Raw genomic sequence first — 1,871 nt, 5'->3', positions numbered from 1 at the left:
CCTATAATGGCCACTGGGGAAGCTCTGGGGACATCTAGGATGGGTTTTGGGGTCATTTCAGCCCTATAATGGTTGGTAGAGAAGCCCTGAGAGCATCTAGGAAGGGTTTAGGAGTTGGTTCAACCCTATAACGGCCACCAGAGAAGCTCCGGAGGCACCTAGGAGGGGTTTGGGGGTCATTTGGGATTATTTCAGCCCTGTGATGGTTGGTGGAGGAGCTCTGGAGGCATCTAGGAGGGGTTTGGGGGAGTATTTGGGGTTGATTCAACCCTATAATGGCCACTGGAGGACCTTTGGTGGTATCTAGGAGGGCTTTGGGGATCATTTGGGATGAGTCCAGCCCTATAACGGCCACCAGAGAAGCTCTGGGGACATCTAGGATGGGTTTTGGGGTCATTTGGGATTATTTCAGCCCTATGATGGTTGGTGGAGGAGCTCCGGAGGCACCTGGGGGGGGTTTTGGGGTAGGCTCAACCCTACAACGGCCCCTGGAGAACCTCCGGTGGCATCTAGGAGGGCTTTGGAGCCGTGGCGCTGGACACCCCGAGGAGCCACGAGGTCGTAGGGCTCTTGGGGGGGGTTTTGGGTGCTCCGGGGTTGCCCCCCCCCCACCCACGGGTGCCACCCCCCACCCACGGGTGCCCCGCAGGTGGTGCGGATGGTGATGCGGCACCACGAGGAGCAGCGGCAGAAGGAGGAGCGGGCCAAGCGGGAGGAGCAGGCCAAGCTGCGCCGCGTGGCCGCCGCCATCGCCAAGGAGGTCAAGCAGTTCTGGAGCAACGTGGAGAAGGTGAGCGGCTACCGGGCGGCGCCGGGTGGCTACCGAGCGGCCACCCCGGGGCTCGGTGGTGCTCCTCCGTGTTCTTCTCTCGCTGGTGGGCACCCGCACCCAGGGCGCCCAGCGGCACCGCCCCAACCACCCTTGGGCTACCGACGTCCTCCAGGTGGCCACCGGGCTCTGGGCACCCGTGGGCGCTCAGCACCGTGTCCCCAACCCCGTTTTGGGCCAGTGAGGCTTCTGAGGGACCAGTAACTCCTCTGGGTGGCCACCACCCCTTGGAGTGGGCTAGTGGCGGGCTACCAAATCACCCCGGCGGCCACCACGTTTTTCTGGCGCCTTCAGGTTCACCCCGGACCACCAAACTTTCCCAGGTGGCCACCACCCAGAGGCGCTTGCTGCCCCCTCTCCCACCAGGCTTGGGCTACCAAACTCTCTGAGGTGGCCACCATCGCCTTCGCTGCTTGCCCGGCAGCCATTTTGTGCCGACGCGTTGCTGCCCTCGTGTTGGGTGGCCGTTGGGTGGCCGTGGTGGCCGTTGGTTGGCCGTTGGTTGCCCTTGGTGGCCATTGGGTGGCTCTTAGGTGGCCACTGGTTGCTCATGGTGGCCCCAGCCCTGTCCTTGGTGGTCCATGGTGGCCAAATGTCACTTGTGGTGGCCATTGGGTGCCCCTGGTGGCCATTGGGTGGCCCTTGGGTGCCCGTTGGGTGCCCCTGGTGGCCGTTGGGTTGATGTTGGGTGCCCACGATGGCCGTTGGGTGTCCGTGGTGGTCAATGGGTGGCCTTTGGGTGCCCCCGGTGGCCATTGGGTGCCCGTTGGGTTGATGTTGGGTGCCCGTTGGGTGCCCCCAGTGGCTGTTGGGTGCCCACTGGGTTTCCACAGTGGCCCGTTGGGTTCCCCTGGTGCCCCTTGGGTGCCCGTTGGGTGCCCCTGGTGGCCCATGGGTGCCCGTTGGGTGCCCCTGGTGGCCACCACGTTGCCATTGCATGCCCATGATGGCCGTTGGGTGCCTGTTGGGTGCTCCTGGTGGCCATTGGGTGCCCTTTGGGTGCCCACAGTGGCCCTTGGGCGCCTGTTGGGTTGCCCTTGGG

The 1,871-nt window shown here is 64.4% G+C and overlaps 1 protein-coding gene across 1 annotated transcript in view; it reads left to right on the top strand.

Moving 5' to 3' along the window:
* LOC118159134 (helicase SRCAP-like) overlaps nucleotides 1-1,871 on the top strand; it is a gene marked incomplete at its 3' end in the record, with an annotated part of 3,559 nt that overhangs the window by 621 nt on the left and 1,067 nt on the right. The window contains exon 2 of the mRNA XM_035313757.1: nucleotides 650-790. Within this exon, the coding sequence (XP_035169648.1) occupies nucleotides 650-790 (141 nt within the window). The remainder of the gene's footprint in view (nucleotides 1-649; nucleotides 791-1,871) is intronic.

This window comes from Oxyura jamaicensis, unplaced genomic scaffold (assembly GCF_011077185.1).
Source record: "Oxyura jamaicensis isolate SHBP4307 breed ruddy duck unplaced genomic scaffold, BPBGC_Ojam_1.0 oxyUn_random_OJ67559, whole genome shotgun sequence".
Taxonomy (NCBI): Eukaryota; Metazoa; Chordata; class Aves; order Anseriformes; family Anatidae; genus Oxyura; species Oxyura jamaicensis.
This window is presented reverse-complemented; position numbering and strand designations above follow the sequence as displayed.